The sequence below is a fragment of the Theobroma cacao genome, chromosome 2 (assembly GCF_000208745.1).
Source record: "Theobroma cacao cultivar B97-61/B2 chromosome 2, Criollo_cocoa_genome_V2, whole genome shotgun sequence".
Classification (NCBI taxonomy): Eukaryota; Viridiplantae; Streptophyta; class Magnoliopsida; order Malvales; family Malvaceae; genus Theobroma; species Theobroma cacao.
Window position 1 is genome coordinate 3,330,849 of NC_030851.1, and position 24,112 is coordinate 3,354,960.

Here is a 24,112-nt window from a genome sequence, read left to right on the forward strand (position 1 = left end):
AGGACTGGGATTTATTAGATGTTTCGATTTTACTAGTAAGAGGACAGCAAATCCACGTGTACGGTCTCCAAAACTCGTCACCACAGATTCACGAGGATTCAAATCGCTTTATCCACATTCTTCCTTCACTTGTGTTAAACCACGTGGCAGCAGGAGAAAAATTCTCGATGCTATGATTTTATCCTACCAGTAAACAGGTGAGGCGTGGAAATCTAGCGAACAGCTTCAAACGGCATCGTCTCCTCCGAGCATTCAGTTTACCTTTGCCAAAGATGTCTTCTCGTTGAAGGGCAGCGACAACTGCCAACCATGAAAGTGTCGATTTTTTTTGGTTAGATAAATGCTATCCCCAGCGCTCCTCATTCGCGTGACAGCACGTACCTCTATCTCTGTTTGCCAATATGAGCTCAAAAAAGAAAATATTCCCATCTAGTATAAACCTACCAACTTCATTATGTTTTTCAAAACATAATTAAATAGACTTAATATCTTGTGTTGTCAACTAAAAAACATGTTGGCCGATTTTATTCAATTTAATATTTTTAATAAAAAATTCTAAAAAAATTAAAAATAAAATAAGAAACAAAGAGTAAGTTTATAGTAATATTTACCATACCATGAATATAGAGATTTTACGTAAATTTTTTTGGATTATAAATATAATGGATGATATATATATTTTTTCTTTAAACGAAGGATATAATATAACCTAACAAATTTTCAATTTTCATCATCACCACCAACCTCGCTGGAGCGTGCACTCGACGCTGTTCAAAGCCGCGTGAAACTTACCGATTCGGTGCTTGACAACCCTGCGATTAAACCATAAACAAAACATAGATCCAAAGCGAACACCACAACTTTAAAAGCTCCTTACCTCACTTAACCCAGCAGCAGCCACAGAGCCCCAAACTCAAGAAAAAAGAAAAGAGCCTCAGTTGCAAATGGCGATGGTATCTACGTATTGCCCACAGTTCAGTGGACTTCGCCGATCATGTCCGAAACTCGACAACTCACAATCTCAATCTTTTGTTCAACACATCAACTCTCAACTCCGTCTCTCCTCTTCTCCCAAGCCTTGCAGAGCTGTTCTTGCCATGGCCGGCTCTGGAAAGGTACTGCCATCTATTTTCCAGTTTAAGATCTATCTTTAATGTCTTTAAGACACTACAGATAACCCACCGCTCTCCTTAGTTTTATTTATATTTTTTAGCCGTTTTGAGGAAATGTGTAATGTATAAGATGATGTTGGTAGGTTTTCTGTTTGTGTTCTTTCTCACTTATTACTTAGCAATAATAAAAAAATTAAGTTTAGATATTGATAAGAAAACAATGGGCTAAACTGCTTAATTTGTCGTTATGTTCTTAAGTGAATGCGTAACATTTTTTTGTTGTAAATGAATCTAATAATCTTTGCTGGGATTATGCTTCTTTCCTTTTGAAGCGAATGAGCATTAAGCAAAAGAATTCTCTACATGCTGTTGCCTGTTTGCTTATTTCTATTGTAGTAATAGTGTTTTCTTTTTCCCTCTATGTGGTCATTTATTAAGTAATATTTTTCTCTTTCTTTTACCTGCAGTTCTTTGTTGGGGGTAACTGGAAATGTGTAAGTACCCTTTGTCACAAATATTATACTGTCTTTATTCTCTTTGTCAATTCTTGGTTTTCTTCTACTGGTCAGTAGTTTTGAACAAATATCATGTGTTCATGACTCCGGTATATGTTTGTGAGCATCTCCACCTACATATAATCCAATTTTTCTAAAGTGTTTTTTCTTTTGGGTCTTCCTTTAGAATTTTCATGGTTATCTGATGGGGAATTATCTTCCTAAGCTTTTATGAATTATACTTGTTGCCTAGGTTTGTTATGACCTTAGTGCCAAGTGGACTCTTGCAATTTTCAATTTAGTGTTGTGTTATCATGGTGGTTTCTTCTCCTTACCCTCCCTCTCCCCATTTTCTTTTTATCATTTTAATTATTTTATATATTCAAGGTTGTCATGCACTCTGCTAACTCGTTTTGTGAACATATTTTTTCGTTTTTCATGTCAATATGAATGTCACACTTTATTTATTGTTAAGCTAGATTCTATTCATATGGAACAACACTTGCATGGCTATCTTATTTGTTCTTTTGTTTAATTTCCTTTATTGATGATGTTATTTTGTTCGTTTAGAATGGAACAAATGAGTCCATCACGAAGCTTGTTTCTGACTTGAACAGCTCAACGTTGGAGTCTGATGTTGGTAATTTACTGCTTTTTTCCTTTTTTGATTTGTGTTAGATGTTAAATCTATTATGGAACTAGGCTTGGGGTTTATATCTCTAATGGCTCAAAGATTTGCAAACCTTTTGTTGTACTTCTGTCAATATTATCATTTTTCATATGCCCTCTTAGACAAATGCTACTGCTTGTGCTTTCTTTTAAGCAATTTGTATAATGTTTCTTAATTCTTTTAACTAGAATTTGCTTAGTGCATTCTAGATGCCATGTTGTTTTAAATTTATGAAGTTCATTGATATCATGTTAAATATTATGAAGATTGCTGATGTTCATGCTTGTTGGACAGATGTTGTTGTGGCACCTCCTTTTGTCTATCTCGATCAGGTGAAAGCTTCATTAACCGATCGAATTGAGGTATCTGCTCAAAATTCTTGGATTGGAAAAGGTGGGGCTTTCACGGGTGAAATCAGGTTAGCTAACTTTTGCTTGATGAGCAGAACATGTTAATTCTTCATTGTTTTGAAGCCTTTAACATAGTTATATTGGTCTTTTACCCTCTTATTGGGAGTGTAAACCACATAAGTTGAAGTTATATGTGGAAGTGACATGGACAGAAGACTCAAGACTTATTGTCTTTTGCTCTGCTGCTTCATTTTACCAACATATGGTCCCCTTTTCACTGTGTAATCTCTTGTTTGTGTCAACGGTGGTGGCTCAGCTTTAATCTACCTATAAAATTACGTTTAAAATATACAGGAGTTCAATTACTTCTGATGTTATCTCAACATGGTTAGTTTGGTGCCTTGATTTGAGTGGAATATTTGTTCTTTCTGGTGGATAAGTTTCAACTTTTTCAGTTGAGATCATTATTAAATATATACTTTATCTCCCTTATTACTACCACTTCTGTTGATTTCTAGGGAAAACCAAAAGAGTGGTAGTTGTTCTTGTGACCATGTCTCTTTCTCAATCCCTTTGTTCATTTAAGGTGTGATAATTTTGAATAGGCTCTTAGTTTCAGATTAACAGGCCATCTGGGTGTTTTTTTTTTCCTTTTTCTCAAACATAGTGGAAGCTGTTTGGTCACCTTCATCTTTGTGTAGGCATGGACATTTTTTCCCACATATGCTAACTGTTTTGATCGAGTTACTGCACCTCTATCTGTGCCTTTAATATGATTCATCTGATTCTTTCCATAGTGTGGAACAATTGAAAGATATTGGCTGCAAGTGGGTCATTCTTGGGCATTCTGAACGCAGACATATTATTGGTGAAGATGATCAGGTAAAGGTTTAGGCATGTATGTTCTTCAGAGGTGTCAGAGGGCATAGCTGTTTGTGTTAGCTAATACAAAATATGAAAAGATTTAGAACTTGACTGATGGTTTGTTGTCTTCAGTTTATAGGAAAGAAGGCTGCTTACGCTTTGAACGAGGGTCTTGGAGTAATAGCTTGTATTGGTGAATTATTAGAAGAAAGAGAAGCAGGCAAAACTTTTGATGTATGTTTCCAGCAACTAAAGGCTTTTGCTGGTAAACTTTCTTGACCTTTTTGTGGTATCTCTTCCTTTCTTTCCTCACGAAATGTGATTTTAGGTTATCTTGTGAAGACTGAAGAGGAAAAGACTGTGACCTAACTCCAATGATTTCATCATTTGCAGATGTTGTACCCAGTTGGGACAATATAGTTATTGCTTATGAGCCTGTATGGGCCATTGGGACTGGTAAGGTGGCTACACCCCAGCAAGCTCAGGAAGTTCATGAAGCTGTCCGTGATTGGCTTAAAAAGAATGTTTCTGAGGAGGTTGCATCTAAAACGCGTATTATATATGGAGGTAGACTAGATACTATCTTATTCTTGGATGTTGTTTATAAATAGTGGATGTTTTGTTTAAATTATCATGCCTCTTTCTTGCAAGTGGTAATTTATGTGATGTTAAATATATTGAGATTAATGCATGAAGAGAGAGTTTCTATGACTGTATATTACTAAGGATCCTTGTTATTTATACTGGCATGATGTCATTGTTTGTGTGATATTATTTGCATGATTGTATTTGTGTAAATGGCAGGAAGCAAAATGTACTTGCCTAAATTTAGTTTTAGAGAGTATTCTTCATATTTTCCCCTTGCCATGATCTGAGGAAGGGGACTGTGTATTATTATGCCAAGTATGATTAAGTTGTTTTGGGGCTAATATGAGGCTCATCTATAAGATATAGTGCCATCAGACACGAAAGCTGAATAGAGCATTGACCTTTTGTGCTAGGAATTAGTGTTGTCAATTTCATCAAGCTTGTGAGAATGTCCTATTGTTCTAAGATCTAATGGTGGTTGTCTGTCACTCCCTATGGGCTAATCACTTCTATATTTCTTTTGCAGGGTCTGTGAATGGAGGCAACTGTGCTGATCTTGCAAAAGAAGAAGATATTGATGGGTTTCTTGTTGGTGGTGCTTCCTTGAAGGTACATTCCTACTATTCATTCTGTTTCATAATGTTATAGATAAAATGTAACTATACTCTGGTTAGAAGAGAGCTTAGGATACTGAATGCTAAATCAGTTGTGCTAGTGCTAATGACCATATTCTAATCTTGGTGTTGCAGGGCCCTGAGTTTGCTACAATTATCAACTCTGTAACATCCAAAAAGGTTGCTGCTTAAATATAAAAAGAGAATTATAGTAACAAATAAAGGACAAAGAGAAGCTATTGCAGGTTGAAGCTTCATGGGACCTGTGAGTTAGTGTTGTCCAATGGAGTTTTGATTACTTATTGAGTTCTTTTTTCCCCCATAATGATAGGAAAAATCTGTTGTGTCTTCTAGTGTACTATAATAAGTTCATTTCTTTAATGTGCTATGGGCACCATACATAATTCACTGACGTTGAAAGAATGCATAGGATTTGACCATTTGGCACTCCAAATGCTCACTGCTTAATTCTCATTTGCTAATTTAAACTTCATTTTCTCGTGTGGTTCTTGGAAATTCTGGATGGAATCAAGGAAGACACTTGTTTTCCATAGTATCTAGCACATGTGGTAGTTTTCATCATTCAAATTTGATTTTGGTATACTTAGGTACTTTCTAGTTTTGATCATAATGGCATTCTGGTTTGTCTTGGTGCGTTTCCGTTGGATTTTGGTAGCTAATCTTTCAACCCCCATGTATGTGATTTATACTGTGAAAATTTACTATTGAAGGGGGACTCAACACTAGAAATGTGGTGTGTTGAACATGATGAGTCTTTGTTTCCCTTTTGGCTTTTTTCTTACGATGTTAATGCTCTTTAGTTGCATAAGCTTAAAAAATGACAGCTCCAGGCACCTCCCTTGGGACAAGAATATAATTTGATACCAGACACTTGAGTGTCATCTAATCTAATGATAAAGTTGTCAGGAGAGCATTAACACTCAAAGAATTTATGCCAAAGCAAACCTTACGGATTTATATCATAGCAAGCTTACAACCTATGAAACTGTCCGAGTCTTCTAGCAGGGAGTAAAAGAGAGGAATGGAGTGGCTCTATCCCAGGAGAAGGGGTCCACAGTGGAAACAAGGGTGGAGAGGCCACACCCTGTCCTCCGTTTCCGCACCACCTCTCCCATTGCTTACTATTTTTGGCATTGTCATGGTCTTGCTGTGGCTCTCTCCATACACCAACTACAAGGCCCGGTTACATCACACCGCAATAAACCTCCAGCTATTCATTGTTCTTTTACCATTTCTGCTAATCTTGTTCATGATCTCATTTTCATCCAGCAGAAGGCTTGCTTTTTGGCAGCAGCGTCTGGAGCATGAGACAGTTCACCGATCCGGGGGCTTACCTTGGGGCATTGCCATGCTGGTGGGGGTTGTTTTGGTGCTGCTTTCTTATCAATCTTCATTCCACTCCAAATGGTTTGGACCTCTCTGGAGGTCGGACTAGTTAGCTTTAGTAAACTAAGAAACAAGACCCCATACTAATATTCATGATGTGTGCTTGTTTATGCTAGGCCTTGTTTATTTAAGAATACTAACACTTGCAGATTTTCTTGGAACGCAAAATATTCAAACCCCTGGTTGATTATAGTCCTTAATAAACAACTTCACTCTTGTTCTTTCAAAGGAAATTAGCGGTCATCAAACAATTACACCAGATGCAATTCCAAAGGGCCATCATTTTTGTGACTAGAATTAGCACCGACCCTACAAGCACGATGAGTCACGGCTCGATAAGCACTGGACCACGTGGCCAGTGGTAGGTTTGAATGATTGATTAGTTGTTACCGTCATCAAGCCATAAAAACAGCTCCATCTGCCATGATTCAGAAGACTCGACACAGAAGGGCTGGAAAACATGAAAATGACGTTTAAATGTGGTCGAACGAATCGAGAATCAACACCGGGATAACCGGGGATTTTTCAAATACCATATCCCAGATAAAGAAACGTTGATTTCTTGCCACTTATGAATTTTGGTGCTGGTGATGTCATGGGTTGTACCCATGATTTAAGAAAAGTTAAATAAATACCTTGGACTATCTTTTGTCTTTGCTTATTCCTCATACATCACTTTTCATTTTATTTAATACCAGAGATATTCATTGATTAAATTATAGTGCATCATAAGGATCATGGTCCACCTGCTTATGGATGCCATTTAGTTTGTTACTGTTACATCACTCAATGCTATTTTCCATCAGCAAAACACTTAACATGCCTCGAGACAGGATTCATTTTTAATATGAATAGTTCCACTACTCTGCTTTTGCATCAGGACAGGCAAATTTGCAGTAATAGTTTTGTATGATAAAGTATGTCATGTGTTCTCCTTTTTCCCCTGAACTTTGAAGAAAGCAACAATTAAGAATGCTTTTGCTTGGTCTTATCATCATTGTTATGGCCAAATTATTGTGTGACTAGTGAATAATGCTTTTGCTTTTCTCCCTGAAGAACTTGACTAATGGTTAGCTTGATACGTAAGTTACAGATAACTTGTCTTCAGAGACATTAACAAGTTCTAAGCAATCAAGCAATTACCACAACTATATTACTAAAAACGATTTCCTTCCTCGGGCTTCCATTCAAACTCAGGGTTGGGTTTGCTTGAGACAGTACAAGAAACATACCTAAATTTGGAACCTTAGACTTCAATAATCATTGGAGACAATTCAAGAAAACTAAGCTCTCACTCTACGGATCAAATAAAGTTATTTGGGTTTATATTGGGAAAATTTTTTCTTGTCTTAGGAACTGAAACAACATAAGCTTCAAGGTTATACCACTCAATTTTCTGAGATTAATCCAAAATAGGGGCAGATTTCTCTGTGCAAACAAAGAAATATGATCAAGAGAATCTATGTTAGTTACTTCAACAATCAGAAAACCAGACTTTTAAACATGAATCCAAATCCCAATTGTATAGCAACTTCTTCTTTTCTATTAGTATTATTTACAGTACAACTATGTATGCTACCATACATGCTTATCTTCAATCTGATAAAGGCAAGACCCAGTTCACTTAATCACACATCAAACTGCTAATAACTCAACCAAAGAAAAGAAATAATAACATAGTTCTTTCAATCTATAGTACAATCATACCAGCCAGCTCTCACGAAAAACTGACTGATACTGCACCAAGATCAACAGCAACACTATGAAACCAGCCACAGCCCATGGTGAGCTACCCTCTGAAGGACGATGGTGAGTCCGCCGGCGACGTTCCCATGGTGATGAACCAAATAGCAGATCAGAGGCTTCCACAGATGAGAGCCAACGAGCTAGGAATATTAGAACTACTGGTGTGATCAAAAGCAACCAACTCATTTGCTCTTCAGCAGCTTCCAGAACTGATTCATAGTTAACGTACCATGATATTCCAAGAAAGATCGACGTCACTGCTAGGATTAGCAGAACTGGATATGGCAGGGGACTTAAAGAGAATGAATCAAAGATAGAGTCTCCTCTTCTGTAATAGGCCATAAAGAGGTCTGTGTATTTCTTTGGTGTGTGAATTCAAGAGGGTCCGTAAGGAATCGAAGGCCCTGTCTATTTATAGCCAAAATGGGTGTCTGATTTTGTGGTTCACAGCTTAAACTCAAGTTTTACCAGGGTACTACTGGACCGTTAGATTGCTTGTTTTCATTTGTCAGCGGATACGTCCGAAACTTCTTGGGTTCAGGTTTGAACTTGGCAAACGTGGGACCCTCGTGGGCAGAAATTAAGGACATGCCGGTGAAATATACTCTGTTTCATTTGTCTCGTTCTCTTTATTTTTCTCTTGGTAGGTAGTAGCTATCCGTATCGATCTCGTTTTAAACGTAAAAAGAACGTTGATAACCCTGGGTGAAAGTGATATCATAAATGAAAAAGTGAAAGGTTAAAGTCTACTCTCTCAAAGATTACTCCACCGGCTGACTCTGTACCGTACACAGAGACTTGGGAAGGAAAAAAGACAAGAAAACAAGCAGTAAACATATCATGAAGCTAGTATTCTGATAAACCACATCGAAAACGGTGCTGCCTGGAAATGGTTTGCAATCTCAAGAATGATTAGGATGAGAATACTACTGTAACGTTAAACTAAAAGAAAAGGAGAGAAGTGGGAAAGGGGGACGCCCCATGCTAACGACTACAAGCACCTCGGAATTTGTTTAGAGTCCTCTGAATTTAGTCATTTATTTAATTTATTGTCTTAATTTAGTAAATAGCAGCTTTGTTTGTGATAAATAATGTTTTGGTAATTTTGGTTCATATTTCTCCTTTTGAATTAAAAATGAGTTTGTAACAAAATATTATTATAATTTATATAATTTTACATTGATGTGATACTTTTCACTAAAAATATTACGATTGATGTAAGTTTTTCTCATCATTGGGTGAAAGAGTTAATGTAAAAAAGTATTAAGTAATTATTTTCAAAAGATATAAAACTCGAGATAAGTTTTTTTTTTAATGAATTAAATAAGAATTTTTTTTATTTGATAGATATGTCTTTTGATTTAAAAGTATGAGCCTATGATATTAACTTTAGGTTAAGATTAACTTCCTAAAACAATTTAAGATTATGAACTGTGATATGGATGTCGGAAATACGGGCAACGTCGGCAGGCTTTCATGCGTTGCTTACTTATATATACAGCTCCATGAAAGAGCAAATGGGAATTGCAGAATGGTCATGACGGTGAAAAGTTATTGAGTTTTTAGTAATCTAGGTTCCTGAATCAACCGACCTATCCCAATTTAACAAGCAATTACTATGTTGCCTGCCTTCATATAGGCCCTAAAACTGTAAACCAAAAAAAACCCATTCATGCCTCTTCCTCCTAACAACTGAATAAGCAAACAAATAAAGAAAAGGAAGACATGTTTTGCAGAAACTAATTTTTATTCATTAGTCTTGAATGATACCATACCTCATACTACATGATACATCTATGTCTAGGATTTGACATTGATTTTCTTCAATGGTTGCTACATAAATGAGACAGTCATAACCCAGTAATTTAAAACACAGTTTGATTTGAATAATGATAGTGGGGATAAGGATTGACCTAGTATGGGCCAACTTGCCATGATAGAAAATACTTGGTTCAAGCCTTTTCACTGTTCATCCTTTCCTGATATTTGATATTCGTTCCCCACATTAATCTAACACAGTTATCTATCAACGTTTACAATTTGGTAAATGTTTGTTAATTAGATTGCTGGATCCCATGGAGGAGTTGGCGACAACCAATTGCTTCTCTCTTGATCCTTTTTCAAATCTGATTCTATTTCTCTTGATACTAACAAAAGGTTTGTTGTTCCTAGAAAGAATGACACCCAGGTTTATGGTATGGTCGGTGACGAGAGTCACAAGACCGGGCTTAACACCGTATTTGGTCAATTAGAATCGGAATATCTATGTTAACACTTTTTCTTTTTAAAAGAAACAGATGTCTCCTGTTTGATTCTGCGGATTGTATGTTGGGTGTTTGGTTTCGTAACTTATGTATTCCAAGTCAAATTTTCCAACATGATGTCGCGATACCCTCGTCGGGTCACTTCGCCTACTTCATCATCGAAGCATTTGATTTGACATCGGAATCAGAAGAGACAATTTGGGCTTTTGTTTTTGTGGTGATTGAGGTTATCATGAAAGCAGTTTATTTGAAAGGTTATTTGGGCCAAACTTATTTGAATTGGAAGCTGAAGCCTGTGTGATCTATATTTCATTACTAAAATTTTTCGGCATTTGTGGATTGGACAACGGAAGTGGGTACCATAATCGCACTTCCCACAGTAATAGACCCAGCGTTCCTTTCAAACAACTTCGTTATACGCATCGCAGATGAAGGTCTCGATTTCCTTGTCGCAGGAGGAGGAATAGAAGAGAGTAAGAGGGTGTTGGTGGTCAACATGCTTCATGGTCAATTTTTTTTAAAAAAACATGATTTATGGTTTTCGGTAAACAAGCACATCCGACATGGAGATCAAACCTGCAACTGGAGCAATGGTAGTCAAAGCTGGTTCCAAGGTCACAACAAGCATTACAAATAAACCATTCGTTTCTGTAAATTTGGGGTGAGGGGATGATCAGGGTGGGATTTGTGTTCAAGCACTGGCTCCAATATGAAGCGTGATTTGTGGAGGAGGAATTGGCAATTGGACTTGCTGCACTTGTAAGCTGAACCTGAAAGCTCCAGCCCACAACCAGAGCAAATAAGTTCCTCCTCGGCTTTCACTTCAATGGGACGCAGGGGATGGTTGTGGCTTAAATGGTTAACGCATGAACGCAGGCTGGAAAACTTGGGGCACTCAGCCATTGCCATCTCTCACTCTCTCTTTTTCTGCTCAATAGTTGAGTGATGCTCAAATCTTTCCTAATGGATTTCTATATTTTTCACTTGTAACGCACATGTACCTGACACAAGTATCTCAAAAATGGCAGTTGGCTCATGTACATAATACTGCTCAATTGTTAGACTCCATTGTTGTTTTTTTCTTTTTCCATTTTTACTGCGAGGGTAATCTTCCATCTACCTTAAGCTGTGCTAGTTGAACCTAAACGTGTCAACCTTTATTATAGGCTTCAGGAATTCCGAGTCTTCCACTTTACTATTGATTGTTTTGTCTCGTAATGTGAATTTCTTTATGTTCTTTTCATATTGTAAATTTAAGCCAGTATAAGTGCAAGTTGGAGCTTAGTTTTCTATTAAATGGTTGGTACAACAGCAAATTAACTGTGGTTTTGGTGGCAGACTCTAGTTTGTCAGAACTATTCTTTTTGTTCTTTTCAGCAAGTTATTCCTAGTCTTTATTTTTATTTGTGAAAATTCAGGGTTTTCTCTCCCAAGTTCCAAGCACCCCTGTAATTGTTTTCTTTTTGGTACAAAGCACCCTTTGTAATTCAGTGTAAATAACTTACAGAATGTGATAAATGACTCTGCAAAGTATGCTAAGATTGCACTAATAAAATGACTTAGAGAAGAATTGAACAGAATCGAAATCCATGATATCTACCAGTTCTTGTAGCGTACAAGACGAGATAAGCCCTTCAATATTCGGAATATTTGCATTCAGGTGCGTGTGGGAGACAAGCTATTCATTCTGAGAGAAAAGTTTCCAACTCTCAACATCCTATGGGAGAAAGAAATGACCAGATTTAGCATCTGTAGGCAAAAGTGGGGACCCTGAAAACCCTCACCAATCTGGTTTGACTGACAGCACTGAAATTCATCCCAGTGAAATTTGATCTGTCTTTTGAGAGCTACACATGTATGTACCGTTCTATGAATGAAAACGAAATTGGTTTACTCTGGAAAATTTTCCAGAAATTTTGTTCAGTTATATCCGTGTCTCCTCCAATTGAGATGAAGGGAGAAGCAGATATGAGACTACGGCTAATCAAAACATATACCCTCAAATCTCAGATGGTTTGAATCGGTGAAATCAAAGCTCCCAAACCTGATATTCATGATCTAACATATGGTTGTGGAAAATATATTGACATGTAAAGAGACAGGATTTTACTCAGCCCGGGAGGTTCTGAAACTTCAAAACATGCTATTTGAACACAGTAAACAATTAATTTCGAATCCCCAAGACCAGATTTATCCTGAGAATCGTCTCATACTTAGATACAAACCGTAACAATTTTCTAAACTATAATTTAATTTCATATATGCACACAATTCAGTTCATCAAAGACATTGTAAAACATATATTGAACAGGGTAATTTGTAGTATTAGACAAACCAGGGATCAGAAAAAGTGGGTTTAGTAGCAATACTTCCAGGAAGTGCATCTTCCGCAGCCGCAATAGTGAGGTCGCCGACAAGAATCCATAGATGACAGCCAACGAACAAGGACTAGTAATGCCAATGCTGCGAGCAAAACTAGCCAAGTCATGTTATCCTCAGCACTTTCCATTACTATCTCAAATTTGATTAAAGATGACAAGGCAAGCAACATCAATGCAAGCGCCAAGAATAGCAGGACTGAGAATGGTAGAGGAGAGGAAGGGCGGTGGCATCTTCCACAATAGCAGTACCCATAATGGCAATAGGCCATCAGGAAAGATCCTTCAAAACTTTCAGAGGCCAAGGCCGGCAAGCTATGCAGCAATTCAAGAGAAACTAAGAAATCCTGAAGTCAATTATAGCAGATATATCTAACTAGCATGCACTGGGGAAGTCTAATTTGTTGATGTCCACCTCCTTTTCAAGGGGGCATTTTCATTCAAATTGACTCAAGATTGCATAAACCCATAAAAGTAGATATTTCCTTTTTGGCAATCAATGGATGGAAATGATGTGGTTATACAATTTTTTCGATCCACCATAGAAAAGTGGCAATGTGAGCTTTAGGTGGTTGGGCAATCAAGCGTTATCCTTTATCCTACAGATGAAGACACAGACGCCATGGTTGGCTGATCAAAAGATTAGCGTGAGAAACAAATAAGCCAATTCACATGGACAAAAAATGATTGTTGATTTGACTCATTCGTGCTGGTCCTATTTATGTAAAGCTCCAAAACAGTGCTGGCCCAACCCCACAACGTTTTGTTTTGATTTCCCTCTTATCTTCCTTGTTAGGCAAGCACAATTACATTAATCAACCTAGTTTTACTAGCTTACGCTAGTAAACTAGGAAAAGGAGATGGTGATGATAGTTCCAAGTACTCGCAACATTGTTCACGCCACTCTCTTTCTTTTTCAGAAAGGTTGGCATGCGGTAGGTGGTGCACAGCATCTTGTGTGATTGCCTGACCGAATTCTTTTCCGACCATTCTAGCTAAATTCACATAAGATGGTTGGAAATTCTTGGCCTTAATCATCCAGGGTCGAGGAAACTTCCACCCCATGACCGCCACAAAATAGCCATAATGATGGTCATAAAGATGAACTAACTGGATCCCAAACAAGAAAACAAGTGTCAAGTTTCAAAGTCGTAGGGACCATACGCGGGGTGTGGTTAGCGATGTTGATGTTTTTCACAGCAAGTTCCCCGGCTGCAAAATGGGTCCAATAGCAACATGACACGTGCCGAAGAATAAATATGTGGGCCACAAGGCTAGAGACAAAAGTAGAATTCAACCAACTCCAATAATTTCCATAGGCCAATCAGACTCAGTCAGGCCGACACTAAACAATCGGTTCAAGCATCATAATCGGAAAGTATCATAACGCTCAATAAAGTTATACACTGGTGTACATGTTGGGTTTAATTATATGATATTTGATCAATTGTTACAATCAAAACCTATGGAAATACTCCTCTTTAGGAGTCTTGGTCTTCTGACTACTAGACTTAGAGATCATTGGCATGATTCTTTTTTTCACATATAACAAACAACAATTTAGGTCATCCAAGTCTGGTGCCAGGGCCTGAAGGAAAATTAAATATGCTGCACCCGGCAACAATATACCAGACCAAATGGATGGACTTAACTCGTGTACTAAAAAGACAAATGCCATCACCAAGCTTACAAGTTACTACAAAAACTGTACAATAACATGATCTCTCGAAGTTTGTTTCCTCGTATGTTAGAAGAGTTAAGAGGACAAAATTGATGACTTGCCATATAATCTGATGGAGGAAACGGCTAAGATCATACTTTTCCCTCGTACTGGAAATTCAGTTTGTAATCACGTTGCAAACTAGCGAAAGTGTTTCTGCATGGACCCTCTACAAAATGCATAGATGAAAAAAATGTTAGATGGAAGAAAGCTGTCTTGCTTTAGAGTCATGCTATAAGATCAGATCCGGTCAAGATTGCTTACCTCCAAATACAGTATGAAGATATTGGAGATCATTAGCTGAGCAAGCATCTATTAAAGCATATACACCTGGTTTTAGAGCTCCATCTATCTCCCTGCAATTGAATGAAAAGTGAAAATGGTTTGCCAATTACAAAATATATCTAGCATAAATCAGATGTATAAAAATTTCACGATATAACGGTAAGCAGCAGAGGATACCACCTTCTGATGCCAGTTTTAAGGGGACCATATCCTGAATAAACCCATATGTAGGTTGATAAGAACTTATAACAGTGGCCTGCAAAGACATCTTTCTGCTGCCTTATCTGTAAAAGAACAAGAAGTGTCAAACCAGGTCAGAATGACAATTTGATCAATTGGGCTATTACATGTGTAATGCATGGTCGAACTAGACCACCATCAAAAGTTTAAGCACAAATTACATTTTCAAAACAGCATATACAGAGGTTAAACAAAATTGCCATATTTGAGAATCGATGAATTAGGTTTGATATAAATGCTAGTCCAACAAGCAGATTTAGACAAAAAACTGGCCAAACACTACATATTCAAGTTGTATGCACCGAATATGTAATCTTAACAGACTTTTTGATATTCACACTTCCTCTTTCCTGATAGATTTGTATTGGTGTATGCTATTTGCATATGCAGTTATGTAATGTTATACACTACATTTAAAACAACATTTATCTACCTCTTCATAGATTCTTCGAAGAAAACAAGCACATTTTACTCCCTCTTGTATTTCCCATGAAAAATAACCTTTTCGGACCACTAAATCCGCATCCACTGTCTCCAAACAATGAAGGAGAAGGGCAACAGATTCTTCAAGCACCGCAATGCACCGTTCACATTCACTTGAAATTAGAAAAGCAATCAGTAAATAACTATTCTTGCAATGAGAAATAAAGGAGAAAACAGAAGAAGGTAAGAATATCAGTGAAATAGAAAATACATGTAAGAGCAGTCTAATGTGCACACTACCCAACTGAGGAAACTTTGGAGAAATTATTCCCATATGAGAAAAGCATTAAAATTTATGCTACCACAACCTAGACCTCCATGTTGACATCACAATAACTGATTGACTATTTCAATTTTTGGGAAATGCCCCCAAAATATTCAATTTCTATTCAATTCTACAAATTCTTCCTGTAATGTACATATAATGTACAGAAATTGGTATAACAGAATATCTGCTATACCTATTATCAGCTACTTCATAAATGATGTAAGATTTGCAAAGAAAAACAGGCAGGCTCTTGCTTAAACATGATGCATAAAGATGATTTAAATATCAGAAGTATCCCAAATTAAACTTAATTATTACAAGACATCGCAAGCGGGAAATTCACACTTCTTCCAATCTACTGTAGTACAGTAGGAAGTGCTGCATATTCGAGAAAGACTGGGATCCACAGAGCCACACATTACTCCACAGTGTTCAGAAGGATGTGCATGGATTCCAGACATCAAGCACATCTAAAAGGGTGAACCTAAAATGTTTACAGCAGCTTCCCTTTTCCTTTTCTATTGCCTCCGCCTACATTTGCTTTTGGTCTTTGGATTCAGTTTATTAGTCCAACCATTACAACCTGGGAAGGGGGGAGGGGGGATAACTCATTATGGACTAAACAAAGAAATGCAAATTGACACATACCTCTTGTGATGTTTCAGAACAGTATATAATAATCGGCAGCAAGCAGCAAACAGGTTTACAGAAAACTGTCGGTCCACAACACTATATTTCATGCTTGCCATGGAATCGTGGGTTTGTTTATCTGAATACAATAATGAGTTATTTGATACGGGTGCTTCAGAAAGCCTTAGTTGATGGAAATCTTGAAAAAGTGCTCCAGGGATACATAAAGACTGCCCTATGTGCCAGGGATCCATTTGAAACAGAGCATGTTTTCTAGCAACTCTGGTCAATACCTCAGCACACATAAGAACAACAGATCCTGCATCAGGATTTCTGTCACCTTCATTACTCACAAATTTTCCATAGAATATTAATGGACTTTGTAAGTGCAGGATTATGTTGAACAGCGCTGCAACTAAGCTTTGAATGTGTCTTTTAACCACCCTCAAACATCTGCGACCTACAAAGCAAGTCAAAATCACCATTAAGTAAGTCCAACTAAGTACAGAGAAGATGTTTTTAAAAAGAAATATACAATGTTAAATAAAAACTTCACTCCAGATTTTAAGCTTCACAATTTTAAATGGTTAATGAAAGAAGAAGCAGAAGCAGCATTCACTCACAAAATCCAAAGTTATCCAAATGCATCATAAGACGCATGGAACTCTAACATTTGTCTGGCTAAAAATCAAAATTTGTCCAGTCAAATGCTACAAGAAGCAAAATTAACTTTTCAGCAGATGCAGTGAAGGCTACAAGTGAGATAATTTTACATTTTATGTTTACTACAATGATCATAAAAGATAGGCAAATACAACACCTGAACCATACTCAAGAATTAAATCCAAGCAGTCAATGCCAGCCGCAACAGTTGAGGAAACCATGCCACCATTGGCACTTCCAGTGTTTATGTCATAGATCATTGCATGACCTCCACGTACTCCCACTAGTGCTCTCTCTATAGCCTGCATTGCTGACAACAGTTGCAACTCTGACGGATTCTTTATAAACGCTTTGAATGACATCCTCAACCTAGCTTTGAACTCATCTAGGCAATGTGACCCATGAGAAAGAAATGACTCAGACCAACCTGTACCACCATGGAGTATCTTAGTGCTTGATTCTCTCTCATGAGATTCCAAAGTGGCTCTTTTTCCCTGTAAAGATATGCATTTGCCTATGGCCCTTAAATGCAACTCTATTAGCTTGGCATATGCATTTCCATTTAAGGTAGGATCATTCAATGGAAAGTGACTACCTAGTTCTTCCAAATACTTGACAGCACCATCTAACCAAACAAAAGTAAATGGCGGCGGGATTTCACCCGAGTTTGCCAACTCCAACAACAAGACTTGTGAAATGCCAATATTGAGAGGTACCATGCCTGACGACAAGGAAGTATCATCAATGCGTAAATTTAGCCTTGGAATAGCAGAATGAGTGATTAATAGATGCCTAAGTAAAATTGCTCTGTCAGGATGATCACCCTTCAGCAACCCTTGCAAGAAATGCTTATTTAGATAATGAAGCTCTACTAAATCAGTCTCAAAAACCAGCAAATGCCTGCTGTAATCCAACTTTTGAGAACTTTCAGCATCATAGTAGCTTCTGGACTGTTGATCATTGTCAAGAAACATGTGTAAGACTTCACTTATAAAATCTAAAAACACATTTATACAGATGTTTAGTTTGGAGAGAGGCTCACATTTCCATCGTAAATATTTTGCATTCACCTCACCACTTTTTTCGTCTCCCTGATTCAAGGCAGATGCTAGGCCCCATAAAAACCCACCAAAGCAAGAAATTGCAAAAGACATTTTATTAGTATTTACAGCTTTATTCCCATCTCCTACTTTCGCATTATCATCAAGGGCACCCTTTAGAGGATCGAGTAAGCTCTCTGCCTGTTCCTTCAAATTCTCAGCAGTAATGGACAAACTTCTCAAGGCTTCACTATCTTTCAAGTAATTGGAGCACGAACCAGGTTGATTCAAAATACTTTCATCACCGACAACACCAGAATAAGGTTGTTTTTTACAAGGTTTCTCAGAATTTCCAATGAAATGGACAGCCTGACCAAACTGATACTTGCTTATTGCAAAGAAAACATAGGATGTGTGATCCATCAATAAGAATATCTTAAGTTCGAATTCAGGCAGGCAATCTTCCATCATTGTGTCTAGGACTCCAATCACTGTAGATACTGACTTGAAAAGCCATATAACAAATGATGAACCCTCAGCAACTGAAAGAAGTGAAGATAGACTACCTTCTATCTTCTCCTCACATGATGCCATAATTATATTTTTCAAGGTCCTCCGGCAAGCTACAAACAACTGGAAAAGCTCGTAGCAGCCATTTGAAGACAGTGCACCCTGACAACCTAGAAGATCTTCAACTACAATCCTGAAAATGTAAAGAGACTCTTATCAGTGGAGACCTCACAAAGTTTATAAGTAAAAGAACCAGTGGTGCATACTAAGCAATCTTGAAAAGCATATGAGAAAAAAATGCTACTAAATATATATTAAGTTATTAACAACACTTTTTCAATGCAGCAAGAGGGGATGGAAAGTGCCAGCTGTCTAACATAGATTGCGAACAATAGACATAGAGAGCTCACCGTTCAAGGTTGAGGACATAAGCTGTTAACTGGCAGAATGATTTTGAATTCAAATATCCTTTTGGCATCCAACACAGAAGATTGAGCAAACTCTGACAATCTTTAAATTTCACATTTTCGATAGGAAAGGCTTTCTGTTTCATGGAAATTTCTGAAGGTAGCCTATCAGATGAATTTGAAATTGATCTTGCAGCCGAATCATGCTTAACATCTCTTCTGCTACAAACAACTGTGGATGAGTTGTCAAGTTTGCTTAAAACCTCTGGCCAAACAGGTAATGATTTAAAATTGATGTCCCTAACTGACGAGTCACTAAACAATGATAGCACTGAATTCTCTAATGCATGACAAAAACTTGATGCCAAATTCCTGCGAACAAACTAATAAAACAGAAGGGTGAGTATCATGTCATGAAATAATATCCACGAAAATTTCAGACCACTGCCAATAAAGCATATGAAAATTACATATGGAAGTTGTAAATGCACAAAGAAAGAAAGAAAAAAAGTATAAATGAAACACAAGTGCCAGAGAGAGAAAACGTATATGAATTTTATAATGTTGTCTTACTTTATTCTCATACAGAGTGGAATCTTTTAGAAGTCCTTGTGAAATCTGATAAAGAGTAATTTTCTTCAGCTGACCATCTTTGCCAATTTTATGCTTTTCAATCTGCAGAGTGCTGTTTGCTAAACAGGGCAGGGAAGTCTGGATCAAAAGCATGAGGAATTTTTTAAACTTCCTTTTTAACTTCTTAGCATCAACATAGCTGCACCAAATATCAATACTTTGGCATATAATCCACCAAATTGCAATTGGCAATGACTTCTTGTTCACGGAAGAAATACTGAAATCCCATTTGTCACTTTCATGCACTTGGAAACATGCCTTTTTTTCACAAGATGTGTCATCAGAAGAGAAGATTGATGAGTGATAATTAGCCACTAATGAAAGGTATCCCAGCATGAAATCAGTAAGTTCCACTGCCTCTTGCTCCAAAACTAAGATGTGCCTTTTCAACTTTCGGCATTTTTTTCTATACAGTGACAAGTCAGCATCATCAAGCTTTTTAACCTGCATCAACTTATCACCCTGCTGTAATAAATACTGAAGAGTGCTTCTATGCCTGTTCAAATCAACTAGCCTTTGGAGAGCCATAACATGCAGTACATAGATCAGTGGACAGCAATCTTCAATGTTGTCCTTTATGTAAATGTTTGAAATATGGTGTATAAGATCAAGAAGAGATGGTGAAGGATTGATAATCCAAGAAAAATAGCCCTCCTCAGTCCAGTCTGACTTCTCCATCCAATCCCTACCAGTATATGCTGTGAAAGCATCCCCCATTGCTGATGACAATTTCCGTGATGTGCTGGGAGGTGTAAGGCTAATGACTTGCCTATACAAGCTTCGGCAAGACATGTACAGTTGAAAGAGGAAGATAAAAATCCATTGCGTGGTTATTCTATGTTTCTCTTTTTCATTTTCAGCTGCCATATTCTTGGAAGTCCTTCCCATGACAGAAGATAGGAACTCGTTGACACCATCAGGGTGTTGTTCAACCAGACTACTAATGCAAGGATAAATCGTATTTACTAACTCTTTCACAGAAGGTCCAAGCAGACTACAGTTTCCCACCGTGACTGTCAGTGAGTCTAGCAATATCATATAAATTTCAGCTAACACTCTTCCCAATAGTTCTGCTTGCATGTGAAAATCTAGCATGCCGTGATCTCTCATGTCCAATCTTCCAATTTCTTTTCCATCAGTCTTTGAGCAACCAATTTTCATCCATTCTATTGATTCTGATACATCTGCAGTTAACTGACAAATGAGTCCACTCACTTGGCCTTCTGGTATGGATTTGATAGCATGATGAACAGCAAGTTTAAATTCTTGTGAGCATAACAGAATTCCCACTGATGCTGCACTTGCTTCATTAGGTAAGGATGTTGTGTAGGAAAAGAATCTGGTGCAACTCATTTCACCTTCTTGGTGGTGTGATATTAAAAGCCTCACTGCTTTGCACAGTGTAAAAATAGAATTATTCACCTACATCAGTTAAAAAGTCTATGAGTTGGAATTGGAACCATTTTAATGAAAAGCAAAGATAAAAGCACTTATTTAACGACAAGGAATAGGGAAAAAATGGCAAAGGGAAAGGAATCAATCAGAATATTAGCAGAACACCTACAAGTCCCAATGAAGACAGTAAACATTGTACTAAATAGTTTAAGAGTTATTATCAAAACCAAGGCTGCAACACAGGACGTGTAAATATTGAAAACAATCACCCTAACCTGGCGAAGTGAGCTGTAAAGGTTAACCAGCTGGCACCCAAGATCTAGTATTGGGGAAGTCAATGAGCATTGATCAGGTGAATCCAAGAAAGAGACACCAGTGGTCAAATAAGAAAGCATCATGACCCATAGGCTAATTAAGTCATTCCCAATAACGTCATATTCGATATCCAAGAAGTATCCTACAGCAAGAAATAACTCCTTGGCTAATAAAGGAAACATCTTCCTCTCCGTCTTGGTATCTATATTGAGTTCTGATAGGCTGACTAATTTGGAAGCAAATGAAACTACAGTATCATAAACTGTCTTCAAGAAATTAAGGCAAGCTCCTTCTGAGATGTCTTCTGTTCTTACATATACTTTATCATGTAAAAAACTGGCAAGTAAACTATTAATGGATTTGAGTGTGCAATGAGCATCCAACAATGAGGGCCTTGCTGCCAGGTTAGATTGAATATAGCCATTCATCTCAAGCAGGAGAGGCTCCAAAAGCTGTACAAAGAAATCAAATAGTGACTTCCGTGCTTCTGCACTTAAATTACTAGAGCTATAATTATTGTCTGGAAATGCACTACTACTCCGAGATGGATCCATAGACAAATGTCCTGATAAGCCATCTTCCAAGTGCCTTGAACTTCCAATTTTTCCAGTAGTCCCAGTACTGAAAGCTCCTTTCTGCTTTTTAACACGATCAACAAACATGTGAAACAACTGCCCAATACCGCTCAAAGTTATGTCCTTCTTCACCTTTATGATGCTTTCTAGTTTGTCGAATAAATGTCTATGATAACTTTTAATCATCACTTTTGAGTCTTTTGCTTTACCATCGAGTAACCCAGCATACTTTTCCACACTGCGCAAGCCCAAAAATCCATCGATGTGGGCTGGATGAAACAACCCGTGAGATAAGACTTCTTCAACCAACTTCAGCAAGTTCTTTGTCCAGCCAGAATTATCCGCGTTAATCTGACTATGCAAGACACCAACCAGAAGCAAAACTGGCTCAAGAAGTTTATCTACAAAATCACGAAACCCATTCTTCCGTGTTGGATGGATCCTCAAAAATTTAGCAAATGGCTCAAGAACCACACATGAAAACTGCAGGGCAAATGCACCTATATTGCCACCATCAAGGTTCTCTGTATAAATTTTGTGAGCAAGCTGAAGCACCACATCAATAGTCGAAACCCATACTTCTAAATTTTCATTTGACAAGCCACTATGAAATGAGAACAACAAGGAAACACAATCAAGCACCACACCATACAATTCAAACCCTTCACCAACCAAAAATGATTCATTCGAAGACAAAGATGCCTCGCTAACTAAAGACAAAACATTTCTTGCAATATAACCGATAGCTCTTAACACGTTCCGCAAGAAATTTAAAGAAACATGCAATCTCAAAGACTCCTTCAAACAGAATTTGAAAATCCGCCAACACCTAAAATCCAAACAAGCCTCAACAATTCCATCGACAACATTCTTTTCAGGTGAAACCAATAATGACTGTATCCAATCATTAAGAAAAACAATTAATCGCGATATATTCACCGTCTCGTGATCTTCATCCACATTATTTCTTCCTTCTTGCTCTCTAGAATTAACAAAATCAAAAGCCAGCTCTACCTTTCTGCACCAATGTACAATGCTTCGTTACTCAAAGCCAAATCTTAATAGTCCGTTTCGATTGAAATGAAAAGTAAAACGTATACTAACAAATTAACCGAATTAATTAAGCACATAATTTATTTTTTATTTTATGTTATAGGAAAGGAAATACTAACTTTTGTAGGTCCACTTGTTTGTTTTGTAATGAAAGAATTAACTGTAAATTTCTCCATGGGCGTTCTTCACTGGGATTGATGTCCAGCCCTCTCCGTGCCCAACTTTCACCTTCTTCAACTTCTGTCGGTTCCTTCTTCGAGGAATCAATACGGTGACGCTTTTTAGGATTTCGTTTCTCTCCGGAGCTGTTTAGCTTCCTCTTCTTTTTCTTAGTTAATTTCTCAGATAAATCAACCATTTTTGAATCGTCGATTACTGGAGACGAGCTTGAGCTTGTTTCTATTTAAATTCGGGAACGGTTTCTTTTCTTTTGGGGGGTTTTTCTAGGGTTTTGGCTTCTGTGAGGATACGCTGCGTTTTAATTAGTGATGGGGATAATTAATTAATAATAATACATAAGAAGGTTTATCTAATCTTTTTATTATTTTTCCTTTTTCTCCATTTTTGTTTCATTTTTCCCTAGTTACAACGAAAAAATAACCTATTATTTAAATAATTTTTAAATCAATTCAATCACTATTTATAATTATAACAATATAATAAGTACCAAAAAAAAATTTGTAACAATGTAATAATAAAGTTGAAATAATAATAAATATTCAAAATAAGGGGAAAAGAAAGAGAAAAATCAATGCATAAAAAAGGATGAGGAAAATTGGGAAGAGAAAACATTACTTTAAATCATAATAATGAACATTATAAATTTAGATACACATAAAAACAAACTTTTGCTAACTTTATGCAAACCATTGTACATAAAATTCATATTATTTTTATTTTTTTTACTTTTTATTGTTAGATTATTTAAGAGGTCTTTTAGTTTCATTAGAATGAATTTTAAAATACACAAATAAAGTTTTTTTTCTTTTTTTTGACTTAAACAGTATAATTTGTGATATATAAAATGTTAGTTAATATATTAATTTTAAGACTTAAAAAATGTAGCATTAATTTGATTTTTGTTAAAATTAAGTGTAATCTGCTTCATTATAGGAGTTGTGGTTTGATTTATTAAAAGACAATTTCAATATCGTGTTATTATAATTATTTTATTTTTTAAATGCATTGTCACAACAAACAAATTTTATAAATTTTAATTGAAATAATACACTCACAAGACCTTTAACCTTTCTCTCTCTCTATATATTTATTTATATATATATATATATAAACTAACTTAATAAAATATGCAAATTATATTTAAAAAAATTAAAATAAAATATACACATCAAGACTTATAAAATTTTTAAATTTGTTATATATTTTATATAAAATTAAAATATATTAC

The 24,112-nt window shown here is 36.7% G+C and overlaps 4 protein-coding genes across 5 annotated transcripts; 1 reads left to right on the plus strand and 3 right to left on the minus strand.

The window, feature by feature from the left end:
* On the plus strand, positions 728-5,255 carry LOC18607612 (triosephosphate isomerase, chloroplastic). Its single transcript, XM_007041868.2, has 9 exons — positions 728-1,115; positions 1,580-1,606; positions 2,177-2,246; positions 2,571-2,694; positions 3,424-3,508; positions 3,623-3,755; positions 3,884-4,057; positions 4,605-4,687; positions 4,828-5,255. The coding sequence occupies exons 1-9, from the start codon at positions 945-947 to the stop codon at positions 4,882-4,884; spliced, it is 924 nt and encodes a 307-aa protein (XP_007041930.1). The 5' UTR covers positions 728-944; the 3' UTR covers positions 4,885-5,255.
* Positions 7,595-8,236, minus strand: LOC18607613. The gene has a single exon (XM_007041869.2). The coding sequence runs from the start codon at positions 8,185-8,187 to the stop codon at positions 7,801-7,803; it is 387 nt and encodes a 128-aa protein (XP_007041931.2). The 5' UTR covers positions 8,188-8,236; the 3' UTR covers positions 7,595-7,800.
* On the minus strand, positions 12,193-13,176 carry LOC108660566. The gene has a single exon (XM_018114576.1). The coding sequence runs from the start codon at positions 12,757-12,759 to the stop codon at positions 12,466-12,468; it is 294 nt and encodes a 97-aa protein (XP_017970065.1). The 5' UTR covers positions 12,760-13,176; the 3' UTR covers positions 12,193-12,465.
* LOC18607616 lies at positions 13,775-23,121 on the minus strand. Of its 2 annotated transcripts, XM_007041873.2 has the most exons (10): positions 22,824-23,121; positions 21,037-22,669; positions 19,307-20,788; positions 18,737-19,116; positions 16,934-18,519; positions 16,132-16,573; positions 15,166-15,328; positions 14,673-14,776; positions 14,472-14,563; positions 13,775-14,376 (listed from the first exon to the last, which is right to left on the minus strand). In XM_007041873.2, the coding sequence occupies exons 1-10, from the start codon at positions 23,060-23,062 to the stop codon at positions 14,300-14,302; spliced, it is 6,198 nt and encodes a 2,065-aa protein (XP_007041935.2). In that variant the 5' UTR covers positions 23,063-23,121; the 3' UTR covers positions 13,775-14,299. The 2 variants fall into 2 exon arrangements, with proteins under 2 accessions (XP_007041935.2, XP_017971647.1); XM_018116158.1 differs by lacking the exons at positions 13,775-14,376; positions 14,472-14,563; positions 14,673-14,776; positions 15,166-15,328 and having other exon boundaries at positions 16,454-16,573; positions 16,945-18,519.